The following is a 24878-nucleotide window of genomic DNA, read 5'->3' as shown; positions in this document are numbered from 1 at the left end:
GCAGACATTTCCTATCCGAGTTTTCTACAATATTTACTCACGTACAACAATTATTACTGTTTGTAATAAAAAGTTATATTATTAATTAAAATAGTATTCTGCGCAAAAAAATGTTGTTGTTCTAAAATTGTATGTTATATAACATCATAGTATTATGCTAATCATAATATCATCACATTATACATCATAATGTGCCATATACGCTGTAGTATGTGCTATAGTATTAATATTACACATAAAATGGCAATACCTACGTTTTATTATGGATTTATCTGTCAAATGTTTATATTAAATCTAACCTGGTCAAATCGAGTTAGTACTTGATCTTAAGAATATACCATACGAATTTGAAACCAATTCGGCTATTTTTGAAAACGTCATAGAGCGCCGTAATTGAAAATATGTACATTTTTGGGAGTTTTTCTCGATTTTGAAGGGAAAGGGTGAATTTTTCAATTTAATGACCATAAAGTACCTTTATTTAGGTACGATTTATGATCTATAGAGATGCTACAAGAAGAAATCAGTTCAGCGGTTTAGAAGATATCGTGGGTCCAGACAAGAAAATAGATAACATTTTTCTAAAGACAATACCTTCTCAGCTACACACCGAAGCCATGAAATTGATTTTTGTGTTATTTATATACTTTACTGGCGTTTTAAGCAAAATGATTCATTCCTAGGGTAATGTGGGTATATCTCAAAACACTTAAATTGAATTAGGCGTGTAATTATATTTTTTTGTGTTTTGCACTTTTTTCTTGTGTGTAAATCGATCTTTATACAGGTATGATACTTGTACAAACTATATATATATATATATATATACGTGAGGTATCTAAATCACTTAGTAGGTATACAATAATATCGTGTTCAAAATAGTATTATTTTTAACACATTTAAATTAAAAAAACAATAATTTATCATCGTTTAATACAACCCAAATAACTGTATTTTTCTTTCATAAAAATAAATTATTATACTTAGATACCTGCATAATTATTCCTACCTACTTAGCAAAGTCATTTTAGTTTAATTACCCAAACGGCTGACTAGAAATGTCGTGTCCGGTTCGTCCGGTCTGCCGCCACAATAAGGTCAACGGCAATAGGTATTATGTTCGTTAACAGTATGTCAGTACAGCTGTGAGCTGGCGACAAGTACTTACTTACTTACTTACTTACCTACTTGCGATATCAAGTCACAGAACTTTAGCTATGTTTTTCTCCAGTTTAGGTTAGGTTAGGTGGTTGTGTAGGTGTGTATGAGCGGTTGAAGACTGAAGTGGACAATGGTTGAATAATTCGATAGCTACTTTCCATTGAATTCCAAAGTATACATGTATATCCAAGAACAACAATCAAAGTACATTGGAAAATTAACTGTAATTCGCCAAGAATACCGAAGAAAGTATAAATTGGTAACCGATAAGGAATGACCTTGCAAAACAGGTCTTCCTCAGCTGCTGTATATGGTTCATTCAACTAATGGATGAACGAAGAACGAGTGGACACAGTTATCCGGTTGTCTTCAGATGAACAAAGATTACCATCTCTATTCTAGCCGTTTATTTGGGTCATTTTTTAATAAATCATATTATTAAAATTATATAATTCCGCGGTTTTCGTATAGCCGACATCGGACATGATAATTATAATACCTAATATTATATTCTACACAAAGTAATATTCTACTTAAAATAGTAGGTATATTGTTTTGACGAAAACGCAACAATAGTTTGAAATCAATTAATTTAATTATTATACCGATTATGAATAGTGATGAGCAAAGTCTAGGAATTGATTGGCAATATTATAGTTTCCATATACATATTGTTCATATGTTTAAATATTTAAATTAAACTTATAGTTATAAATTACTCTTAACATTATAGGCGAATAGGAAGACTTTTTTTGGTGATTCCAAAAATATATCTAATTTATATTCCATACAAATCGAATTAAAGTTATACACTTAATATCAGTCTTAAGTGTAAAGATTGGATTTTAAATAATTACTTAATTTTTATATTTAGTTACACTGTTTATCTGTTTAAATTTATATTAATATCAAATTTTCGATAAATCTAGGTATAAGAATATAGAAGTTGAGTATTTCATTTTTAAACATGAAAGAACTTATTACTAATTAACACAATTATATATAATAGAACGTTTAAAATACATCGTACACTGTGTACTTCTAAACAAAAATAATAAAAACAAGTTACTACTTGTCATGAATCTTTCATGGAAATAATAATAAAAAATAATACCTTGATAAATGATAAATAAAACGAACAAAACAAAATACACTACAGTATTACAGTATTTTATTCAAATATATACTCGTACTTGTATAAATTAACTTTTTTTGAAGAAGAAGCTGAAGAAATATATTGCTAGAAGCACAAAACTATATACTTATGAACGAGCGACGGTTTTGAAAAATTCGTACAAACGTCGTTTCGCGAACAGATGGCGCTAGTGGTACCAACTTAACGCGAACGCGACAACGGCAACTTCCGGGGACGTGACGTCGCGGTGAATAATAATTATACCTACCTATTATCATGTTGTTTTTGCCCAGCGCGCAATCGAGCAGGGCGCAAGCGCATCACTGGCCGTCATCGCGATAAACGAGTTTTTTGCGTTGATGTCGTTGATGGTGTATTATATTTTCTCCGTATCCAAACATTTTGTACTTACGTTGAAACAAGTGGGTGTCCAATGACGGTGTATTTCCAGTGAGCTGTGTACATTTCTTGCCGGAATTCGGTTTTTTCTTCGAGAAATCACACTTAATTGTGCATGTGCGTACGAGCAAATCGTTTGTTTTCAACCGTAAACTATAAATTCGATTAAATATTTATACCCATCGTTATCAGACGTATTGGTAGCCGTTGACTTGTGCCACATTTTGAACGTTCACTTAAATATTTGGTAAGTGTTCCGTTTGATTGATACAATGTTATGACACAAAAAATCTCATCCGTCTGTGGGTCTTAATAATTTTTAAGTATGTATATTATTTGATTAATCGAGTCTTGTCGACAACCTACCGATCGACTAGAGATCAACGTAGCCAAGCGAGTTAAGGCAGTCGTAAAGTTACGTACGGTCTGCGATTCCACTCTCGACCACCAAAACTGTCTACCACCGATAGAAGCAACTGTCTAGTTTGCGAATTACCCACTTCTTCGATTCACAAACTTGTCCGGTTAGTGTTGGTTTAACGGCCAGCTTTAATCTGGACCACTTATACCAAAACCCCTTCACAAGCTATTAGACATTATTCATTAATAGTCTAATATTATACCTATTGTTAAACGTGAACAAAACATATGCCATTTAGTTTTTAGTATATTAGTTGTAATTTTCAAAAGTTGACACTTATTGTACATGAATTAATGTGTTTATTAATAGTATTTAATGACTGTAACTTTCATGTTATTTTTAAACTGTTTTAAAAATGTGTTCTGTTAAAACTGTTTTAAAGTGTTCTGCCAATGATTGAGGAATTTATATCATGACACGGAATACTATACAAAATTATATCATAAATCACTATAAATATCAACAAAATGTATTAAGGACAAGTAAATAAATAATGAAATTTTATATGAAAGACCTACAAATTAATTCAAAATTACTTCCTAAATATTTTGAAAAAATGTTATGTTTATAAATTTTAGTAAATACTTACAAATGAAACTGGTCAGACACAACATAATAATAATAATAATAATGATGGCTGAATCCATATGCTATGTTATGTAATTATACATTTTACCTTAATGAGTTTATTAAAAACTTTGTTTAGTAGATTTACATAGGATAAGTTTGAAATTGTATTCTAAACTTAAACTTTGATCTACTTACTTTAAAGTATCAGCTTTTAAAGTACAATTTAAAAAACATATGGTAACCTATAAGGCAAAATATGATGTTAACATTTTTAAATACTTCTTTGTTGTGTTTATACGCAGTAAATTTGAGTGTTATAATTTTTTTTTTTTTTTTTGTAGTAACTAGAATAGTACTATTGTTCAAATAAAAGCGTGTGATACTTTTTTCATAAATATTTAATAATTCAAAGCGACCAACTAAAATATGTTACTATTAAAATAATGTTTTAAAAAGTAGGTTTTTTTGTTGTAAGTTGTTACACAATAAGTTTGTCACTCGTTTTTTCCCATAATGTTTGTCATTCCCGAACATGACATTTCTTTTTGTCGTGTATTTCTATCTACAGTATGCAAATCTTAAACTTTGACATTACACGCATACGTACATGCAATACATGTATAATGTACATTGCATATACACATTAAAGTTAAAACTATTTTTTTTTTATTCAAAACAATTGGTGGTCTCTTATTTTTCTATATTCATTGGCTGAGTGTGAAATAAAATGTAGATTATATAAATTTGATTTTACATGCTAAATATGTATATTTCAATGTTATCATATATCTTGCTCGTTTATTTATATTTTGGCATGTATTTCTGAAATCTTAAAATACCATCAGACTGGTAGCCAATTGTAGTTTGGGAAATAATCATTTCCAGGTCAACTAGCTGTCCAACCACATTAAAGGGGGCTATAGGTAGAGTTCTTTCAATTAATGAGTAATTTTTATATGTACTTGTTTTCCCGTTTCAAGTTAAGTATTAGTCAATACACTACGCAAACCTTACATTTCCACATTTTTTCGTGTAAGTACTAAATGCATTTCTTTTAAAAATTATTTATAATTTGCAAGCTTTAAAACTGTCAAGACATTTTATGTTTATTATTTTCACTAATGTTGAGGCAAGTCAATACACTTAAGTGTAAATCTTCTTATTACTATCATTGTAGGACTTGCATTGTTAAAAAGAAATCAACATATCTTGCTTCTTGGTGACCTCGTTCTATTTCAAGGTTGCATATATCTACTGTATAATTAAACAAGTTAAAGTCATTATACAATTTTTCACACAACAATAACACTGATATATTTTATAACAATCTTATTGTAGGTATTTTAAATGTTAAATACAATGATGTAATAAGAAATTTGAGTCGGTTTTATTTTTTGTTAAATATGATGGCAAAGAATATTTAGGGGATTCATAAAAATGTGGTAGCTAATTTCAGCCAATGTAATAACAGTCGGATAAAATTTCACATTATGTAACTTATTACATTAATTATGGTTAACACTATTTGGTGTTGAATAACAAATATTTAGTTAAGACTTAATATAAAAAAATGTAGGTATGTCAAGCTAAATTAATAAATTATATTTTTGTTGTTTTTTAATTTAGAAAAATGGAAGAAAATAACGATTTAATCGAAATCGGTCAACCTGTGCCTATTGTGTTGGCCGAAGAAAATCATCAGTTTGTATTAGACGAAGAAGCACTTGAAAAAATTCTTCTCAAAGACGATATCAAAGATAGAAACGTTGTAGTTGTTTCTGTGGCTGGTGCTTTCCGTAAAGGAAAATCATTTCTACTCGACTTTTTCCTGAGATACATGAAAGCAACAGTATGGCATTTTAAATAATAAACTATAATGAATGTTAATACAATATTATCAAACTAAAATATTTCCAGTATCACGCGAATCTTATTAAGGAAGACAGTCATTGGATGGGCTCGGACGATCTACCATTACAAGGATTTTCATGGCGTGGTGGATCTGAAAGAGATACTACTGGAATCCTGATGTGGTCAGAGGTATTCAAAGCCACTTTAGACAATGGAGAAAAAGTAGCTATTATACTACTTGATACCCAAGGTACATTTGATAGTGAAAGCACGGTTAAAGATTGCGCAACGGTGTTTGCTTTGAGTACTATGCTCAGTTCTATACAAATTTATAACTTGTCACAGAATATACAGGAAGACGATCTACAACATTTACAAGTAATGTAAAATATCGTATTACATTTCCCCAGTTATTATTATAATAATATGTATAAATTATCTAAACATTTATTTGATCCATTTCAGCTATTCACGGAGTATGGACGTTTGGCACTCGAAGACACTGGTAAGAAACCATTCCAAAAGTTACAGTTCCTGGTTAGGGACTGGAGTTTCCCATACGAAGCCGATTATGGATCAGAGGGTGGACAAAAGATGTTGCAAAGAAGATTGCTAATATCTGATAAACAACATCCCGAACTTCAATCTCTTAGAAAACACATTAAGTCGTGTTTTTCAGAAATAAGTTGTTACTTGATGCCTCATCCTGGATTAAAAGTGGCGACACATCCTAAGTTTGATGGCAGACTTTCTGGTAAATTGAAATTTCTATTTAAAAGGCCCCCGATGCCGAAAATTGCAAAGTTACAAAACTATGTGCCATTTTTTGAAATTTAACTGTAGAAAGCCTTCCTATTTGAACAAAAAATTTTAATTAGCAAAAATTAATAACTCTACTAAATGTTGTCGCTTTTTGCGTAAAGCATGTTACTGAGCAAACAATGTATGTATCGGGTGCCGCCTTAAGTATACAACTTGATTAAAAATGTTTAAAGAAATATATTTTGTTTTTAGAAATTGAAAATGAGTTTAAATTAAACCTACAGACACTCGTGCCCATGTTATTGAAACCTAATAACTTGATACTCAAAGAGATTAGTGGACAGAAAGTAAAAGCCAAAGAGTTAGTACAGTATTTCAAGTCGTATATTAATCTGTTTACTGGAGATGAATTACCCGAACCCAAATCCATGCTTGTTGTGAGTATCGGCGTCATTTAAAACAGTTATGACGTTTTTATAGTTTAATTACTGTATTTTATTTGTTTTTTTTTTTATCTTAGGCTACTGCAGAAGCAAACAACTTATCCGCAGTAGCATCAGCTCGAGAAATGTATCATCAAATGATGGAAAATGTGTGTGGTGGCAACAAACCTTACATGAATACCAATTCTCTCGATGAAGAACACTTCAAAAGCAAAGATATGGCTTTGGAACAGTTTATGATTAAAAGAAAAATGGGCGGTGATGAGTTTTCAGAATCGTACAAAACTAAATTGGAAACTGTAAAGCTCTAATTATTTTTGCATTTATTTATCTCGTGATTCTCATTCAAAAATATATTTAATCAGGATATTGATGAAGAATACATGCAGTTCAAGTCTCACAACGAAAGCAAAAATATATTTAAATCCGCTCGTACACCGGCTGTGTTCTTTGCAATTGCTGTTGCCTGTTACTTCATATCTGGACTATTCAACTTCTTTGGAGTAAATTCAGTCGCCAGCTGTGTCAACCTGATTATGGGCCTTGCCTTGCTTATTCTTGTGTTATGGGCTTACATTAGATACTGTGGTGAACACAGAGAAGTTGGCGAAGCTATCGACGAAGTAGCCAATGTTACTTGGGATAATGTAAATATAAATATATATATATATATATATATAATTAAATTAAATAACATTGTTAATAGCTCTTGGTTTGTTTATAGTTTATGAAACCGAGTTACGAGATTTTCCTGAAAAAAGGAATCGAACAAGCGACTAATCAGGCAATGAACATGGCAGTGAAGAACTCGACGTCGATAGCATCGAATCCGTCAACGCCGTTTGTACGGAGGCCAACAATGCAAAGAATGAACTCGCGTGACGTAAACGGCAGGTCAAAACTGTCATGATACAAGTATTTTTCATGACTCCGCTCGTCGATTGATCGTCTCGTATCATTCAAACATGGCGGGGATAATTCATGTGTAATTTCTGTGATCGCATTTTTTTCTCTTTATTGTTATATTTATATAGAACTTTTATGATACGCATAAAATTTAAATGTTAATTCGTATTAATACCATTTATCATGTTGAATTTGTATGTTTTTAATTTTATTTTACTTTTAATTAATTTCTCGTCTAGCATCGATGATATAGATTTTAAAATGTTTGAACATTTTAAGCAATTAAATCGGTTGCAAACTTTCGCAAATCTAATGAATAAAAAGTTTTTGGTTTCTTTTAATTATACTCGATTACGAAATAATAATTTTTTTTTTTTTTTACATTATTACAAACTAGTATTTTTTTCCCCTTTTCACTAGATACTAACAAGTTGAAGGTGTTATCAATATATTATTGTATAATTGAAATGTACGTAGATTTGTATAACGTGTTGTGTAAACAAAAAAAAATGTAGTCATTATTATTGCTCAATATACCCAAAAACCCAAACAATTATGTGTGTGTGTGTTAAAGCCGATACAATACTTTGGTTTTAATGTTTATTTTAGTAAGTAAATGGTTCATAGGTTGTTGGTCGTTAAACTAAACGTCAATCATTTTGTTACTAATTTATTTGTATTCTTTTACTCCCCTCCATTCTCATCTAGATAATACGTTTTTTAATTTATTAAAGTACTTTATATCTAAATAACTTGTTATACTTGGCGACGGTTTATTAATAAGCAACTAACCTTGTTAATTATTAAGTTTTACAACCATGATTATGTCGGCCATCTATATATTAATACAAAACATTAATTGTATAAAGTGCCATGAAAATTGCTAAACGAGCCCCGGGGGCCAGTTATTTCCTAAAAATAAATGGTTTATTTTTTTACTACCATATTTTTATTATTATTTTAGGTATTATGTATAAATATAAGAAGGGTTGTTTTAATTTTTAGTATAGTATAGGCATAATCAAAAAAAAAAAAATACATTATTGTACCTGTGTAAAATTACTTATTTTATCTAAAATGATTATGTAACGTGATAATTGTAAGTTCTATTATTTTCAATTGTACAATCATAATCATTTAATAAGTAGTTGGGAATAAGTTTAGATTGTTGTATTATTAATCATTAGCTATAATATAAAATAAACATGTTCTATTTTATCATCTTTTATTAAAATATTTTTTGTACACAACTTAGCCACACTTCAATAAGAATCATTTTTTTTTTTTTTTTTATCACACTAAAATAATAAATAAACAACAGAAATACTGAACATTTAATAAAATATTGGCAGGGGAAAAATTATGTTAATATCTTTAAATGCTTAAAATAGGGGTTTTTTTTTTTTTACAGGAATGTTTTTATAGTTTGACATACAACTAAACACGTTAAATAAACATTTTTTTCACCATATTTTTGTAGTTAACATTTTGCAATCTCAATGCTTCGACTGCAATTTCTTCATATTTTTTACCAACAGCATTGTTGGGCTCGACTGCTAACACCGACTTGGCATCTGCCAAAGTTCTATCGTACATTTTTAACTCGGCTGATGCTCGACACCTGCGCATCAGTGCCTTAATGTTTTCTTTGTCCGTGGCTAATACTTTGTCCAACAGCTGTTTGGCGTACTCGTAATTATTAAACTCCAATTGACAAGCTGCCATATTGTTACATAAACTTGTGTACAGCAAATTCCAATCTTTCAACAAAGCCTGTGGATCGTGTAAAAATATCACCAATCTTATAGCTTTGTTGAAACGGTGGAATGCATCAACGGGACGTTTCTGTTTGAATAAATCATTGCCAATCTTCTTATGACGTTCTGCTTCTACTATTTTGTCGTTATCCGTACTTCTGCTCGGATCCTTGCCTTTAGTTATTGTCAACAATTCGATAACACAAGAAACACAAGCGTTCTTACCGTTTCCTAAAACAACCTTTTTCTTCTGTCCCGTGCACATGGACAATAAAACCGCTTCTACTCCTCTGTCCAACGTACAATCGGCTTCACCTATTTCCAAGTGCACTTCGACGTTTTCTTCAGTCAATAACGCAGATTTATGATCCGACAATAATTCCAAACTCGTAATGGAAATTGAACATTTATCTCCGATCAGAGGTCTAAAAACTGTGGTGGATTCGCGGACGGTTTGCTCGTAGCGGACATCGACGATAGGTAGTTTGTTCATTTTTTGTTTATCCACGCTAAACTGCGTATCCATAATTGTTCAGCGAGCTCCTGGTTACGAGTCAATGGACATGGATCGCACTCTTTACAATCACTAGAAACACAAAACATGCCACTCACAGTAAAATAAAATAATTACTAAGATGCTGAAATATAATTTTAAAATCATTTCTATACTTACGTGAAATATTTTCCAGTAGTGTCTTGTAAATCCGGAGAAAGAAGTAGATGCAAAATTGTTTGGGCACCTTGCCTGGGCGTTTTTATCAATAGCCAACGCAACGGAGTCTGGAGTTTCAATAGTAATGGGTGGTAAGTCTTGAAGTAACCATCAAGTATTTGTGTTTTCACATTTCCCGGATTTGCATCGTTTGCGGTCACTCCGCAGTCTGTAAAAAGTGTCCCGACATTAATAGTCCAACAAAACGCTCACAATTCTGACTTACCACTCAATGTTTGTGAAAGTTTGTAGGTAAACAGTTGTAAGCAGGCTTTTGAAGCAGCATACGCTATAAAGCGGTTATTCGATCGAGTTCCGAGTTCATCCACATATCTCGGGTTCAGTATGTGCAGATAACGGTGTGCCTCGGAACTAACATTTACGATTCGACCATTACCAGAAGCGCGGATTATGTTCAGCAACAAATGTGTTAGAAGGAACGGACCTGTATAAAAAAAGTGTACCGTTACATTTGAAAGATCAATTTTTATATTTATACTTATTGTTTTAGGAATGCAGTTCTATAAAGATTAATGATTTGTTAATTAACAAATTAGTGTATGTATTTATGTAATTAATTTATTAATGATATTGGAGGTTGAAAAGTTTGAATTAAGACACGTAGAATTTTTTTGTGAATAATTTATTTGACCAATATAAATAGGAATCTATTCTCAATTTGTTATCAGATTCTACACCAAAATGGTTTATACATTGCATTTTATCGTCATTATTGATATTATTATTTATTGTTGTACTTTTAATATTATGTATGTTGATACACAATTTCTAATTATAAAAATAAAGGTTGCAATAATATTATACTTGGTTTAAGTTTGTATACGGTTTCCTAAAATTAGTTATAGTTTTTTTTTTTGGCTTTTATGAGGAGCGAAAAAGGTATTGAATATTTTTTTTTAGTTTTCTAGAATTTTATAACTTTTACAATCGACTAGTCAACATTTTGAGTAAATTATTCGCAACTTCTGTCACTTAATGAAAATATTTGCCAACTACTTACTACTAACAAATTATTAAATTGCGTATTTCATTACCAAATGTCGAATAAACGTATTTCAGTAATAGTTAGTTGTAAAACAACTGACTAGATACTTAAGAAAGTAAATTAATACAAAATATAATCTTGCCTAAATAATTTGTCTGAAACGTCACATCGAAATCATCTTCAGTCTGAACAAATGGATGGTAAAAAACTCCAGCGTTGTTCACTAATGCATATATTGCATCAAAGCCTAAAAATTAAAACACAGTCTAGCTTAAACACACTGCTTTTTTTCAAATTTCATTTCTTTTACGGTACTTATATCAATAGTTGAAAGGAATATATATATATATATATATTTTATCCGATTTAATTTTTAAATAAGCTTACGTTCGTGTATGGCTCTTGAAAACTCCCGAATGCTGCTGAATGAGTTCAGATCCAAATAAAAGAAATATATATTTGGGTTACCAGTTGACTTCAGTATTTCAAAGCAAACTTTAGTACCTCTGACTTCGTCACGGCTACAAATGATAACTCTTGCCCCTAAAATTATAAAAGCATATCAATACATAGACGTTTCTTACGAAAACTAGTAGTTTAATTTGCTAAATGAAAAGCAATACATCAAGTTTTTGTCATACTAGCTAAAACTTATTTTTATTAAGAAATATACAATTTAAATAAAATTGGATTTGAAGATGTTAACTAAAAATGTTAATTTTTCAATTTAGCACTATTAAACAGATTATTCTATACTTACAGATATTATACTATTTTTTATTATTTATAGAATTGCAAAATTTTATGAAATATCTATATTAAAATACATTAATATCATATTTACCTCTTTCAGCTAAAACTGTTGCTACCTCTTTTCCAATACCAGTTGTACCACCTGTTACAATTATAACCTTATCGGTTAAATCGGGTTCGTGTTGACAGACTCCTCCAGCAAAATAACGTCTAAAACATTTTAAATTAATAATAATTATATCTTATTTTAAATATATTTTATTTAAATCAAAAAACAGATTTTTATGTGTAAAATATAACAGAATAAGGTAAAATATTTGTAAATTATATTAATTTACAATTTAAAATAAATATTTTTGATTACAAATATCTGTTTGATTAAATAACTATTCGATGGTTTCAAGTTAGTTAACTTTTATAGTTTACTTAGACTTAAAAGTAGATTTTAATTTTTGTTTTTCATTTACTTTTAAAAAATTAAAGCAAATTTTTTATTTTCCACAAAAATTAATGCCTTGAATATTTATGTCATGAAAATATAAATAGGAAAAAATAGGTAGAACATATAAATGGTAAGTAAATTATACTGACAAACTACCCTACGCCAGCTTAGACAATTCATAGGTCGTTTAACTTTACTATCTAGCTGCCATAAAAATTGGAATGTAACATTATAATAAATACAAAGTTTAATTAACATCGAAATAAGAAAAGTAAAAAATGTATCTGTCGTAATAACTTATTTGTATATTAAAAATGTATAATTACTTTATAATGTACAAACTTAATACAGCTGAAGCGTAAGGCCAAATCTTAATGATATTAACCATTACAAAATCTAAAACAAAAACAGACAAATTAATAAAATCTACGTAGCAGTATAATGTGTAGACTATAATTTATAGACACAAGTACCAATTAATTTATTAAATTTAATTAAAATAAACTAATAATATTTTGTTGATTTTATAACTTAATATTGAGATATTCTCAATCTTTTAAATGTCTATGATTAAGTGCAATATTGTTAATACAATTTTAAATAATATTACTTTTTAAAACATAGATCTTAGTTTTATAATCTATTTTCTAAACATAATATAAATAATAAAACGTTTGCAATAACATTTATTGACCAATGAGTGTGTACACATTAATAGTATAATTAAAACTAACTAGATTTTCAAACATATAATTGTACTTAAATAACACAAATGAACCAATCATTTGAAAGAAAGCATAAGCCATGAAAACCAAATTTTTGAAAACCGTGTAAAAACTTCAGTGGCGACCCAAAATGGTACATAGCTAAGATCTTTGGTGGAAGAATATTTGTGATTAGTGAACATAAACACATATCTATCTTCAGAGAATCGAAATCCACCATAATATCATTCTGTCAAAATTGTGACCTATGTTGTTTTTTAAATGACCGATTCAAATACATTATAGAAATAAATACCAATAATGACGTGGATTAACTTAATTTTAAAATATAAAATTGTGAATAGTTATCAATGACCTAAATCAAAACAAAGCTAATGCATTTTGTGTTCACGTTAATTTAAAATCTTTTTCTAATTAATTTAAACCTTAACTACGCGTCTTTAAAGGAACAAATATTTCATCATATTATATAAGATAATACAAATTATTTTTATTTTCCAACACTACTAATATTATAATAATTTACCATTTTAAATGTACTAGATGAAATAAATGTAATATTTCAAGTCTGCGACAGAAATTTAAACAGAGATTCTCACAACATTTCTCTGTTCTTCGTACAATTATTGAACTGTACAAATTAAAAATAGCAAGTGGCAAATATTTTTTTGTTTTACCACAAATTATATGAAACCTGTGAAATTACACTTTTACCCATATAGACATGGACTTTACTGTCGTTAAAAAATCTTCATAAGTCAACTGTCAAACAACAAAATACATCAACTAACGACCATACACATCAATTTATAATATCAAGCTGCGGCTGTGAGAGCGGCGGCTGCAGGTAAGTTGATAAGACCAAGTGTTTAGTGTTTACCAAGGTTAATAAATAATAATATCCATTTACCACAGAATAGATAAAAGCAGAAGGGTCACTTTTAATGTAAACGAAAAAGTGACGACCATTTTGTAAAGACCTATTTACTACTGTATAGATGTAACATTTTAGTAGTGTAGCCTTAAGAAGATGGCCGCCGCGTTTTTGTGTGATAAGTATCTTCCCCGTGTTAATTTTTTATCACTGAATACAAAGACATTGTACAGATTCGCGCGCATTTTACTTGTCAACTTAACCGCCATCATATCCCCGGCATGATAAAAGAACATGGTGTGACAGCAAAATATACATATTCTGGTTTGTGACATTTTAAATATGGAAAACATTTCATAATCACCTACTAAGTTTACTTTTTATTGAAAACGATTATTCCACTTGCAAAAATAATCATCTATTATGAATCTTGAATTCAATTTTCAATTAAAAATATTAAAAATTATAATTATAACTAAATAGTGTTATTATACCTTTAACTATTAATATATTATTAAAATGATAAATGTAGAAATGTGATTTTTTTTTAGAAGAAGTCAATTATATGAATTTAGTTATGTATAAATAATTATATAAGAAGTAGAGAAAACAGTTTGGCTCTACCTCAAAATATGCTATGGCTTTATAACTATTTTTTTCCAAATTTCTTGGCCAAAAATGATTTAATTCATAATACGTAACATATTTGTTAAATATCAAATAATATAAAGGCAAATAATTAAATGGTTAACACAAATTCTTTTACAGTTATTTGCGTAATTTAATTTGCTTTCATTTAGTACCAAAACCAAGCTGCTATGATGTTTATTAAGATTAATTAAGCTTGATTTAATTATTATACATCCTGAAATTTTTGAGTTTATTAAGAAATGTTATTTACCATTTAAAAGTGTTTTTATAATCATATGATATGATGTATATGATTTATATTATAATATTATTTTATTTTTACAGTAACCCGAATCCATTGTACTTCAAGAAGAAGACAATAATTCTGAAGATATGTTTCATGAATATGGTAGTAATGTTGAAGAATCAAATGTACAATCTCTAGAAGGGGATCAGTACATTGGAATTGAAGATATCAACAATTTATTATCTAAAAGTAAGATGGGAAATAAAATTAATTTTATTTTTTGGTATAATAGGAGAGCTAAAAAAAAAAAAAATACATAAGCTCTTTTAGACCCAAGCTACTAAATAAAGTATACTAATTTAGTGTTTATCTGCATGAATAGAAATATGAAGTTGTATAATCTACATTTTTATTAAATATAACGTGTCAAGAGTGTGATTTCCATAGGTGTAACGTCCATATTAAACTACTTCACGACATGCAACAGCTTCCGTCGAACCCTGTCAGACGTGGTAAACTTGACTGTCATGAACGTTTGGGACGGCGTATGCATGTGTTTTGTGTACATAAGTTTTTTGGAATTTATTAGTCGCAAGAAGAAAAACATTGTCCAAAACAAACAGCCGTAAGATAAGCGATATCAACAACGTATCACAAGTGAGTTCTACGCTTTAGGATATTAACAAAAATAGGTTGGACCGACGAAAAATGAGTAGTTTGTAAAATACTAATTGATTTTTAGTTACAAGGCAAAATATCAGTAAAAAATATCTATGTATATATATTTAGAGTTTTTTTTTTTAAATTGTATTTAAGTTTTTAATATGTTAGATATGAGGCAGACTACAGCTCTTCCAAAGATACAATACGTTAATTGAATTGATTCATGTACCTACGGCTCGATCCGGACATTGATTACATAAGTTTATCATCTTTACAAGTTTAGGCTTAGTTTATAAACAAGTAATATTATAAAAATAAAAATAAGGCTGGTTGAACTTAAAAAAAACGAGTCCAAAAATTATAGTGGGTTTAAACATTATTAAAACGTGCCTCTAAATTATTAATATTAAATAATAATATTATATTATAAATAACACTTTAAAAAAATGGCACCTTTATCTTGTCTTTTCCGAATCCAAGCTAAAATAAATGTTTTTTAAACGTTCTACTGACATAATATACATTATTTGATTATTTCTCTAACCGATTCTTATTATAGTCGTTGGATAATATAATTGGCATGGAAATATAAATTGTTGATGATATAGTTCATTATATTTTCCAATAATTACTACACAATTTCAATTATCTTTCAAAATGCGGTCTTCTTGAAAATTAATAACTTCAAGATATGTAATCAGCTTAAACAAAACATAATAATAAAATATTTCTATAACCAGGGTATTCATACTCGTTTCCAAACCACCCATGAGGTAGAGTATTTGGCTCGTTTTTTTTGACGTGGTATCTCCATGTACGATACTGTTTCAAAATGCATTTACCAATAAAAAGCCATTGGAAATAAGTGTCTTCCGTGGTGGATAAGGTGTTGTGCCTACTGATAACGAGTAAATTATAGTAAGTAGTAATAGTATGTATAGTTGAGGCGTGTGTAGGTATTTTTAGGTTTATATGTGCATTTGTAAACTGAGGTTTTTAATAATTAAAGGATGAAATAAAATTTTTTTTTATTTTGTGAATCGTATAAAATTGTGTAGTTATCCAAAAAAAATAAAAAGTTCTAAAAAAATTTACAAACGGCGCGTTTGTCAACAGAGACAACTTGTTCATACGGAATACTCCAAATTCCATGCAGGCTCGTTTCCTACCTCAGAAAGATTTCTACAATCTCGGCCTGGATTCAATCCCTCAGTCACGAGCCTGCGTTCCAGCATAGTTTGGTTCTATAACACGGAAGTCAGCCGAGCAAACTCAAAAAGACAAAATGGTTTTGTCTTTTCGGTAGAACCACAGCGACGGGAATTAAAAAATCCGGTAGCCGTTAAGCTAAAGTTGAGTAAATACTCAACGCAAAATGTTTGTGAAATACAAACATTTTGTCCGGATTTTCTGGTTCCCACCGTTAGGTTCTCATGACGTGAGATCCTTTCGGCTCACGTCAGGTAGTGTGCCCGGGACTCCAGCGAGCTATAACCCTTATACTCTGGCATGAAATTTGGAAATATTTTTTTTGTACGAAATTAAAATTAAATAGTGAAAATCTTTCATTAATATTTAATGTCAAATTCAAAACGCATTGACTTGTTTGTCCAATAGTACACCCCGATTGTGTTGTGCCTACTGATAACGAGTAAGTTATAGTCAGTAGTAACAGTTAGTATGTATAGTTGAGGCGTGTGTAGGTATTTTTAAGACTATGTGTGCATTTTTAAACTGAATAAGCTATGAGTGTAATTGATTGAAAATGTTTCAGTTTTAATTTTTGTTGGTGAGGCGAGAACATAATGGCATCGTCGTACACAGACCTATTCCACGCAGTACTTGACTTGGTATGGACGGGAGGAGGGCAACAATGAACAATAACTTATACTAGTTTAAATGAATTTATAAACATGTATTTTTAATAAGGGTCCATATTTTAAGTTTTCAGAAAACAGGTTCTTACCAAATCAAGCAATGTAGGGTCTTTTATACAGGTTATTTTTAATCATTTATATTTCATTATACTATACTGGTTACTTGTCCATTTGTATTTGTGTTTTTAATGGTGGCTGACGTTCCTTTTTTCCAAGTTATCGCCAACCTGTGAGGGGACTGTTAGCACACTACTTCCTTCCAGAATGGCTGACGTTCCTGTGGATATCATTGCTAGCCTTTTAAGCTGCCACGAATTTGGCTTTTGGAAATGAAACTACCAGCTACTTGATATTTCCTATACATAATAAGAATCACATAAACAAAAGTATGTAATACAATGAAAACAAACATTACAATAGTAACAATAATTAAACATAGTTACACATTTTGCTATTGGGACCGACCGTTAAGCTTATATAGGTGTTATTTTGCCAGATATTATGTTTATGACTACCGTATAATATAGGTATAACTTTAGACGTTCTAAACTGTTGTTATAATTCAAAATGGTTAGAAATTTGTTAATTTACATAATACTGATTTCTTATTCGAATTGCATAATACGTGTTTGTGTTTTTATTTTTTTTTTTCATAGTTTTTATACAAAAATCGAAATTTGGCCTTTATAAAAAGTATTAAGCTTCTCATTAAAATAAACACCAATAGAAATGCCATAACTCAGGAAAGTTTTTTTTAATTAGAAAAACTTAATATTTGTTTACCTTCAGATCAATTTTCGACAGATGTTGCCTATATTTTGCCCCTTAATAAATAGCCCTTTGCGTTCCTCCCTATTAAGTCAGACACGTTCAAAACACGTTAAAAATATCACAAAAACTAGGTGTTTGGTCGAAACCGATTTAAAAAAATGACTATACATGCCAAAAATGGAGAGCAGATTTACCTGCATACATTTCCATATAATATCATGTTACTCATAAGTTTTCTGATGGAACCATCAAGGTTAATGACATAGGCATATTAGGTTTACGCCATAAGTAATAGGACACTTCCCATAATATTACTATAACAATTAGAGGCTTTTATAAAAAAACAGCTCAAAAAAGTCGACCCATTAACTACTAAAACAACTTCATTTTGGTTTTACTAATCAAAAATTTGACATATTATTTCTATGTAAAACTGGCCAATATTATACACGAGACATCCTGTATAAAAGTAGTGCTTCCATTGACAGAAAGGCACTTACTTCGATTAAAATACTAATACATAATTACCGTGTTGAGGTTTAGTGAGAGCTTTATAACAACACAAGTCTTTGGAAACAACAAGAGAGCAATTCGTCTTTGTTTCGTCCCATTTAGAGGACAGGCAAATATTATGCATAAACACAGCGATGGTTATACGGTCTGAATGAAAAAAAAAAATAAGGTCACGACCCAAGACGTCCAGGGGCGTCATATCTGTATAAAAGCACTATAGACATATTTTTACAGAAAAATAATATCATAATATGACAACATACAATTTGCTAAGGTCAAAATAATTTTAGATGCACCAATTATTGTAAAAGCAATTAACGTGTTACATACCTATTCAGAAAATATGTAAATCAAATTTTAACTTATCCCCTTTTGCTTTAACGCCACAAGGCTTAAAAGTTAAATTTCAATACATATTCAGACTATTTTTTAAAATGTTCTATTATTATAATAAAAAAAAAAAAGAGGTTCTGTGTGTCTATGTTAATGTTACCTGAACGCGTTCGGGAGTCACTCCGTATTTTGAACAAGGAAAGATATTCACGATCGATGAGTTTTGAACAACCTAAATCATAGATTAAACCGTTACAAAATGTACTACTACATAATACATTAGACCCATTATGTATTACATTGTAGGTGTATTATTGGATATATATATATATATATATTTATTAGGGTAGTAATTTTTTATTGACTTTGTGCAAGATCCCTGCAAATAACTTTTAAATGATAATTATTATCTGAATTCCTTCTTCTCCCCGTTTTGCTCTGAAAGTTTTTTTTTTTTTAGTATTACACAAACTAAAGACCAACTTAATATATATATATATACTTTAATTTCTAGTGAAAGTAACATCGGTCTTTTCGCAGGGGTTAAAGTGGGGGGGGGGGCGCAAGGGGACTCAGTCCCTCTACCTCTAATGGTGGTTAAAAAGCGTCCCCTTTAACAAATTATTCGTAAGGTACACCGTACCGCTCCAATTATAACCCAACATTAGTCAATATAATTCAGAATTCCGTTGAGATTAAATCTTGGTTTTTATTTTTTTATCGATTGTTACTTTACTTTTATCAAATGTATTTAATACAAATTATGGACTATCTAATATATGTGTAAAAATAATTGATTTTATTAGTTATTGTAAATGGCTATACTGGGATAAATAGGTAGGTTAGGTTAGGTATTCGATTAGCCCATAAGTGATATACAATTTAAAGCACTAAAAACACTACATTTTTATGATGTATATATTTTTTGTCTGGGTGATTTTTTTAGTTTTCTTAAAAGACAACCACTACTTACAACTTAATATTATAAGAAAAAATATTCTCTTTCAAAATGTTAAATTTTTATAAAACACGAGCTATTCTTAAAAATGTTGTATTATTTGTGATTTAAATTTTATATGAAATAAATTACAAATTTGAACATTATTCAGGGATAAAAGTGGGATGAGTATGTTACACAATCACTGTTTCTATATTACATATACTATATGCATTAGACATTATACATAAAATTATATATGGAACGCTTTAAGCTATATGGAGACATTAGTCCCCTCTGTAATTTTTTCCCACTTAAGCCCTGTCTTTTCGGCCCAATATTATCCGTATTTTTTATTTTGACATAATTACTCGAGTAACGTCGTTTCGACGGATCCGGGATGACGATGGGAAACGTCCTTTGAAATTCGAAAAAATGTCTTCGTTGGTCAACTCCACGGCGACTTTGCAGACGACCGGCTGGAAAGTATATTATTAAAATATTATACCGACAAACAGCAAAACGGTTAAGGTCGATTCACGCATATCAGTGACCGCGACAGTGCCTTAACCGACGATGTTTAAACTCGGTCCCGTCTCATTCGTCAATCCCTTACATGCATCCCTTCTGTGTTAGACTATGTCCGTCCACTTCGGTTTGTTCACCAATTTTTTTCTTCCTCTTCTTCGTCCAAAATCAGAGCAATCGTCAATCGGGTTCATTCGCCCAATGACGGATTGAACACTGACCCATTGTGAATAGAAATCACGGCACTGTCACGGAACTGCTGTGTGCAAATAGACCTCCTTTGCAGTGACTGAATGTCTGAATACAAGTACTTACTATGTGAGTAAGCCTCGTTGTATTTTTTTTTTTGTTTTATAAAAATTGTTCGTTTGTGCACACATTCAAAATCTCGTGTTACGCGCGTGTTTAAAAAGACTAGTTGGCCAGTGTTTATTTATTTTTGATATAAATGTCATACTGATATACACAAACGGACTTCATTGGTAAGCGAGTGGTCGTAATTTGTACCTATACATAAATTATAAGAAGGAGAGTAATAGTAATAACTGTAGCATGTATATATATATATATATATATATATATATATATATATATATTCCCATTAATAACAATAATCTCATTGGAAAAGAATCCGGCGTCAATTAAGTTCCATCAGGCGCACAGGATTTCAATGCTAGAATGTTCGTACAATCTGATCACCGCTAATGCCAAGGGGAGTACAAATAATTTAGTTGTACACTTATAAGTAGTATACTCTACCAGCAGTGCTAAGCCGAGTAAGTTATATAAACAAATTGACTAACTACAAGTACAAAATATTAATTGTAGGTGTATCAAATTTAAATATGTCGTTAAATTACAAGATAAGATACCAATAACGTTATTCATTTACTTTTATCCAACAGTCGAAATTCAAGTTGTACACAGTACATTAAAATGTCATTAGTCAGAGATGCTGAGCAAAATTAGTTTAGAAAAAAACATTTTATTTTTATATACACTTCAAACTTTTGTTTCCAAAACAAAAGTTGAATAATTTTCTTAAATCTTTATTTTAACTTCAAGATTTGCCTAATCGTAGCCGTTCTAGAGTTATTAGTTATATTACCCTGTGAACCATTCACAACTCACACTTCTCATAAGCGTTTAACCAAAATAACAATTAGCTTTAATAACCATAATCCACATAACAGACAGTAGTTAAACTTAAGAGTTTAAAGATACATAATACATATATCATATATATTAAGCAATTATTAGCGTTTCGAATAAATTGTCTGTGAGCTAGCCCATACATTGTCCACTTGTGTGTATATAATTATATATTATGGTAGTAGCGATGACTGAAAGCTCTCAATTAATTGTCGATTGTAAGATAAATTTTTTTTTTTTGTGTACACTTATATTAAATCATATTTTGTATTGCAGCTGAAATAAAACGAAAATGAGATGTAATTATAGTTTCGACTACGGTCTATCCAACTGCATATCCATAATATAATATACGAGTATATTACTAATAACATAATAAATCGAATACGATATCAAAAAATGTATACAGGGCGATACATTATGAATAAGACCACTCGTTATTTCTTGAAATAATTACAACTTTGTAGTTTTTCTTTTTAAAAACATTTTTGTTAAGTATTGCGGATTGTGTGGATCGAGACAAAATAAGAATTAACACAGTTTGTATAGTAATAATGATATAATAATATTTCACTAAGACTAAGATAATTAAGTAATCATTTATTAAAGACTAATAGAATTTTAGTACACAGATAGAGCTGTTAGCTTACATGAAAATTTTGTGAAAAGTGATAAAGTAACTAAGACACCTCAGGTAACCTTTATATAACACCAAATAATGTTTTACATACCATATTGTACAATAACAATATTACTTATGACGTCAAACAACATGCGATTTACTTTAAACACTTTTGATTGGTTAATATAAAGCACGCCATAATATTATGCTTATAACATATTTTTCTCTTTTTAACAATAATAATGAGTGCTTACAATTTTAGGAAGAATATAATAATAAAAATAATATAAAATATTTATTGAGTAAAAATCCTGTTTACAGAACAGCATTCATGCGTTGGCATTTTGTTCTGTCTACAGACGGAGCAATTTCAGTATTTGCTAAAGTATTATCGTACGCAGTCAAACGTCTCCACCGCGTACCAAAAAATCGTTAATACTTAAAATAATTACTTTTTTCATTTGTCGACCAATCGATTTTTCGGACATTCCAACTGTTCAAAATTCTATTGACCTTTAAAAAGTGGTCGTCATTGACTTCAGCAAAAGTATTTCGAAAATAACGGTCAGCCACGGGTGACGGATGTCGTGATTGGAGCACTTTATGGAGGTTATTATTGATAACCGGATTAATAACCGAACCGTCGTCTGCATACGAGTGTCTAGACAAGGACTTGGCATAGTATCCCCACAGGAGAAATATCAGGGGCCGTTTCAACACTTTTAGAGAGTATCTGCACACCGACTGTATGATAGCTTCAGTCAGTACGGTCCAGTCCAGGTCCCTGTGCGACCTGGGCTTGGTCCCGCTCGTCATGATGGTGTCCAAGAGTAGCACGCCCTGTCTGGCCCAGTTGTCCAAATTTGTGTAGGTCAAGTCAACGTGGGGCCCGCATTGTTGGTGCACGGCGTCGAATATGCACGACAGGCTGGGCGCCAAATAACCCCATTTGGTCGAGAAAGCCAGCCCGTCGGCCACCGATCCGTTCGGGTGATTGGTCACGTACGGGTCCTGTCCGATGACCACTACTTTCAGCTTGTGCAGTGGTGTCCGGTAAGTCCATGACCAAATGGCCTCCGCCGTGTCTGGATTGACCGAAGAAAATCTCGTCTGTCCCTTGGCGTCCTGGTAACTACTCTCGGACAAGATACGGTCGATCCAATAGAGCGTCACCGGGTTTTTATTAAAAATGTCTTTTAACACATTGTTATACCACTTCTTTTCAATAATTTTGACATACGGGAAAAGAGTGGGGTAGTCCTCACAAAGTTGTTCCATTTCTTTATTATATTCTTTGGCTATGTAATATACAAAATTTTAATCTGTAACATACAATAATAACCGATAGTTAATACAATAGGTATTCAATAGGAATAAATATTAATCATTTTATAGACAATACATTGTGTTACAACAGACTATATAAAAATAGTCTTATACTTTCATACAGTCTAAAATATATAAAATTCTAAAAACGTTTAAAAAACAAAACAAAATATCTAAAAAAATAGAAATACTATAAAACTACTATTATTATTGTGTCTCTTACGTTAAATTGATGACGCTGTATGATAATAAAAAAAAAAATTTGTCGGACACCTGTTGATTCGATCACAAATAGCAACATATTTTTTTAGCTTAGTTGCTACAGTTAACCTAACAGGACGAGTGTTTGCACTAAACTGCAGTCTGCAGGTCATATCATATTAACCATACTGAACGTTTACCGAGAACTGGTCAAAAGTCTCGAGTTTCCGAACCTACAAAATATTGTCGACGTACGCCATAAATTACATCCTGTCACACGTGTGTACAGAGCGATTCATTAAGGACAAGACATTTATTTTCTATTAAAATAATTACAACTTTGTAGTAGAGAAGTTTTAGTTTATGTTATTTTACAATAAAATAAATCCGAAGTGGCGAAAGAATAATTGTTAATTGGATAACATTTATTTTAAATTTTGTCAGTGGTAGAGCTACGCGAGGGTAATGTGATATATTTATTTTATTACACCATATTCTCGAATGTTCTTTTAAATGGACACTTTTAATTTATACTAATGTAGTAGTAAAATGTCCACTTACCTATTTTAATCGCAGTTTTCTGTAGTTATTGGTTGTGTTGTAGTTTGTATTTATACTTTTGATGGTTTATTTTAAACTGTTAATTAAGAAAAAAACAGAACAAATTTAAAACAAAAGACACTTGTTGTTTGATAGAATCTCATTTGGCACAATATTGAGAGTGAGAGTGAGTGAGAGATAAAAGGGATATGGCCTTCTACAGAAGAACAGTATTGCAGGTCATATGATAAGATTAGAATAGAGAGAGGCAAAGGAAAGACTGGCGGTAGCCAGTGTTGCCAAAATAAAATCACAAGTATAAGTAAATTGTGGTGATCAAAATGCTAGAAAAAGCTATTTCATTCTTTCTCTCATAATAGCTAGAATAAGCTATTTTATTTTTTCTTTCGTAATAGCTATATAGAATAAGGTTTTTTTTAATCATAGACATTTTAATATAATTGTTTTCATTATTTTTGGCACATAGTTGCAAATTTGCCATAGGTAAATTATTATTATTTGCTCGATAGTCGATAAGATAATGCATAGACAATAGAAAAAAATATTATTGTTTAATTAATATGTCGTAGACCTAGGTATAAATGGTATAATATGTATATA

The 24878-nt window shown here is 30.4% G+C and overlaps 4 protein-coding genes and 1 long non-coding RNA gene across 8 annotated transcripts; 2 read left to right on the top strand and 3 right to left on the bottom strand.

Annotated features, from left to right (window-relative positions):
* Positions 1-2603: 2603 nt before the first annotated feature.
* On the top strand, positions 2604-8757 carry LOC126840621 (atlastin). 2 transcript variants are annotated; one of them, XM_050576488.1, is made up of 8 exons: positions 2604-2942; positions 5313-5535; positions 5604-5915; positions 6003-6291; positions 6552-6736; positions 6820-7041; positions 7108-7389; positions 7467-8756. In XM_050576488.1, the coding sequence occupies exons 2-8, from the start codon at positions 5317-5319 to the stop codon at positions 7650-7652; spliced, it is 1695 nt and encodes a 564-aa protein (XP_050432445.1). In that variant the 5' UTR covers positions 2604-2942; positions 5313-5316; the 3' UTR covers positions 7653-8756. The 2 variants fall into 2 exon arrangements, with proteins under 2 accessions (XP_050432445.1, XP_050432454.1); XM_050576497.1 differs by lacking the exon at positions 2604-2942 and adding an exon at positions 4599-4718 and having other exon boundaries at positions 7467-8757.
* Positions 8758-9094: 337 nt separating this feature from the next.
* LOC126842182 (uncharacterized) lies at positions 9095-9670 on the bottom strand. The gene has a single exon (XM_050579070.1). It carries the CDS (start codon positions 9668-9670, stop codon positions 9095-9097), a length of 576 nt encoding a protein of 191 aa, XP_050435027.1.
* Positions 9671-9789: 119 nt separating this feature from the next.
* LOC126840634 (retinol dehydrogenase 12-like) lies at positions 9790-13897 on the bottom strand. The gene is made up of 8 exons (XM_050576509.1): positions 13570-13897; positions 12645-12714; positions 11968-12086; positions 11511-11666; positions 11266-11370; positions 10344-10562; positions 10079-10286; positions 9790-9991 (listed from the first exon to the last, which is right to left on the bottom strand). Exons 2-8 carry the CDS (start codon positions 12704-12706, stop codon positions 9895-9897), a joined length of 966 nt encoding a protein of 321 aa, XP_050432466.1. The 5' UTR covers positions 12707-12714; positions 13570-13897; the 3' UTR covers positions 9790-9894.
* Positions 13898-14186: 289 nt separating this feature from the next.
* LOC126845042 (uncharacterized) lies at positions 14187-17508 on the top strand. 2 transcript variants are annotated; one of them, XR_007686672.1, is made up of 4 exons: positions 14187-14241; positions 14893-15043; positions 15242-15451; positions 17232-17508. It is a non-coding gene; the product is annotated as an uncharacterized LOC126845042 (long non-coding RNA). The 2 variants fall into 2 exon arrangements; XR_007686671.1 differs by lacking the exon at positions 14187-14241 and adding an exon at positions 14387-14491.
* Positions 17509-22161: 4653 nt separating this feature from the next.
* Positions 22162-24477, bottom strand: LOC126843272 (uracil-DNA glycosylase-like). Of its 2 annotated transcripts, none has more exons than XM_050580685.1 (2): positions 24279-24477; positions 22162-23512 (listed from the first exon to the last, which is right to left on the bottom strand). In XM_050580685.1, exon 2 carries the CDS (start codon positions 23466-23468, stop codon positions 22623-22625), a length of 846 nt encoding a protein of 281 aa, XP_050436642.1. In that variant the 5' UTR covers positions 23469-23512; positions 24279-24477; the 3' UTR covers positions 22162-22622. The 2 variants fall into 2 exon arrangements, with proteins under 2 accessions (XP_050436642.1, XP_050436651.1); XM_050580694.1 differs by lacking the exon at positions 24279-24477 and adding an exon at positions 23740-24140.
* Between the last annotated feature and the right edge of the window lie 401 nt (positions 24478-24878).

The sequence above is a fragment of the Adelges cooleyi genome, unplaced genomic scaffold, assembly GCF_023614345.1.
Source record: "Adelges cooleyi isolate 19-005CV unplaced genomic scaffold, UGA_ACOO_1.1 ACOO_flye_CR_arks_rails_tigmint_CR_PRNA_108, whole genome shotgun sequence".
NCBI classification, from domain to species: domain Eukaryota; kingdom Metazoa; phylum Arthropoda; class Insecta; order Hemiptera; family Adelgidae; genus Adelges; species Adelges cooleyi.
This window is presented reverse-complemented; position numbering and strand designations above follow the sequence as displayed.

Coding starts and splice junctions, on each gene's coding strand:
- LOC126840621 (XM_050576497.1), top strand. CDS start 5,317: ATGGAAGAAAATAACGATTTAATCGAAATCGGTCAACCTGTGCCTATT. Junction 6,737..6,819: donor AACCCAAATCCATGCTTGTT/GTGAGTATCGGC, acceptor TTTTTATCTTAG/GCTACTGCAGAAGCAAACAA. Junction 7,390..7,466: donor CCAATGTTACTTGGGATAAT/GTAAATATAAAT, acceptor GTTTGTTTATAG/TTTATGAAACCGAGTTACGA.
- LOC126842182 (XM_050579070.1), bottom strand. CDS start 9,670: ATGTGCACGGGACAGAAGAAAAAGGTTGTTTTAGGAAACGGTAAGAAC.
- LOC126840634 (XM_050576509.1), bottom strand. CDS start 12,706: ATGGTTAATATCATTAAGATTTGGCCTTACGCTTCAGCTGTATTAAGT. Junction 12,087..12,644: donor TTAAGTTTGTACATTATAAA/GTAATTATACAT, acceptor AAAATGTTTTAG/ACGTTATTTTGCTGGAGGAG. Junction 10,287..10,343: donor ACTTTCACAAACATTGAGTG/GTAAGTCAGAAT, acceptor CACTTTTTACAG/ACTGCGGAGTGACCGCAAAC.
- LOC126843272 (XM_050580685.1), bottom strand. CDS start 23,468: ATGGAACAACTTTGTGAGGACTACCCCACTCTTTTCCCGTATGTCAAA.